The 2,077-nt window shown below is 49.4% G+C and overlaps 1 protein-coding gene across 1 annotated transcript in view; it reads right to left on the reverse strand.

The window, feature by feature from the left end:
• COQ9 (coenzyme Q9) overlaps nt 1–217 on the reverse strand; it is an 8,379-nt gene extending 8,162 nt beyond the window's left edge. The window contains exon 1 of the mRNA XM_019474980.1: nt 141–217. Coding sequence (XP_019330525.1) covers nt 141–217 — 77 coding nt within the window. The remainder of the gene's footprint in view (nt 1–140) is intronic.
• Nucleotides 218–2,077: the final 1,860 nt, after the last annotated feature.

Genomic DNA, 2,077 nt, shown 5'->3' on the forward strand with positions numbered 1-2,077 from the left:
GCGGCCGCGGGGGGGGGCGGAATTCCTGTGTGAAATTCCTTCACCTCTCTTGTTCCTCGTCCCTCTAACCCGTTCCCGGCCCTGCGGTTTAGAGGTTTATTCCGCCTTTCTGTACGAGGGGACGCATTTAAAATACTCACCCGCCGTAGGGCCGGCGAGGTCGCTGCCCGCAGCCTTGGGTTGCGTCCGGGGCCGCTGGGGGCTGCCGGCTGCGCATCGCAAGGTACGGAGCGCGCGGGAGGCTTTACTGTAAGGTTTTGACGCGCTGTATGCGGTAGCTTTTTAATCTGTTGAAGCTGGAAACCTCCGGTATTGTCTAAAGCCCCTTTCTTGCTCTGGGCAGTCCTGTTCCTCGAGGACTGTTAAACGTGTGTGACATTAAGATAAGGTCCCCTCCCTGCCCGCAGCCCGGTGTCTACCCCGGGCCCAGCCCTTGGGCCTCCTCCCTGGCACGGCACGAAGCAGCCTGATCCCGAGTCCTCCTCGGCGTGACATGACAGAGGAGAGCGCCTGCTGGCTGTCTTCACCGAGCCCTGGCCAGGCAAGCGCCCGGGTGGTTGAGCAAGCCAGGTCATTGCAGTCTAGAGCTGGAGTTATTTAAAAGGGAGATGGCTGGCACGCCAAATCTTTCATTTTAAATAAATTCCACCTTCTGCTGGAAAACTGAGAGGGAGAAAAATCTCTCTCCCATCGTCCCATCGAGAACTCGACTGTGCGTGCTTTGATGGTAGCTCCTAGCCTTTACGCTGACTGAAGGCAGACGTAATGTCATGTCTTTGAGGACTACGGTAGCTTCCTACTTTCTTCAGATTCCATCCCAAGGGATTGATGCAGGCTGGTGTTGCTGTTGATGTAGTTTGGGCTCTGACTGATCTTGAAAGGTCACAGCCTGCTGTTCTGAGAGGAAGGTATGACTTTGGATTTATTTTTTTTCCACGTTAGCCTAACAGCTTACATATCTTTTGAGGTTTTCAGCCTTCTTCCTGGGAAAGGTGACTTTTTAATGGGGTTAATAAATGTGTTTACTCGTGTTGCCATCTGTTGTAGTTGCTTAGCTTGTGTTGCGTATTCATTCAAGGCCAACGCAAGATCCTATAATCTGTAACGTACATCCAAGATCTTCCACTCATTACCTAGTTGGCATTGTGGGCTGGTTAGCACTAATTCCTACCAGAGTAGCTCAGACAAGGCGCAGAGTTGTCCCGTTCTGAACTTGTCTGCAGTTCCCAGGAGGGAGGGGTCCACGGCACACAGAGCCAGAGGAACAGCGGGTCAAAATCCACTCCACACCTGAGTGCAGGCCACCGAGTTAAATTTGATACAGCATATCCGTAAGCTATGCTTGCATGACAACATGGTGGCAGTAAGGCATTACCCAGCATGCGCAGTGTAATGATAGAAATAATTTTTAATAAGGTAAAGACCTTGCTTACAACAGGCTCTCCCAAAGCAAGTGCGTGGCTTGTAGCTAATTGAAGACACACTGGGCAAACAGTGTGCTCACCGCTGCTCTCTGTTCTCTGTGGTCGTGTTAAATTAGAAGGAAAATAGGTTTGCATTGGGTGAGTAGAGTGAAAGAGGCTAGGTAATTTGTTTCAGTAGCCAGTGCTGCTATGAGTACAGGTGATGACATGACACGATTGTGACACTTCTGTAGTGCAGATTTTCTTCGGACTCTGTCAGGAATGCAATCTCTTATAAAATATTAGTGCAGACGGGTTTCTCAAAACTGTCACTTAACTGCACATTCTGTTCCCCTCCTCCCTCCGTGTAATTGCTCACCCAGCGCCACCAATGACAAGAGTTGAAAGAACCTCAATCTGGAATGTTGGAAATGCCAAAAGTTACTTTCCTCACCCCCCACCCCCCCACCCCACCCCAGTCTTTCTCATGTACTGTGGAAGCAAACTCCGCTAGGTCATGTCCTGAGTAGGAGAGACAAGGCAGTGTTTAATGTCAAATAGTTGTCACTAGTCTGGAAATCCAGAAATCCTGTGTATGTCTCTATTCAAATCTTTAAGGAAAGCGGGTAAGTTTGTGTTTCGGTGGGTTTTTTTTTTTTTTTTTTTTAATGTTG

Source organism: Aptenodytes forsteri, unplaced genomic scaffold (assembly GCF_000699145.1).
Source record: "Aptenodytes forsteri isolate BGI_AS27 unplaced genomic scaffold, ASM69914v1 Scaffold14, whole genome shotgun sequence".
In the NCBI taxonomy this organism is placed as follows: Eukaryota; Metazoa; Chordata; class Aves; order Sphenisciformes; family Spheniscidae; genus Aptenodytes; species Aptenodytes forsteri.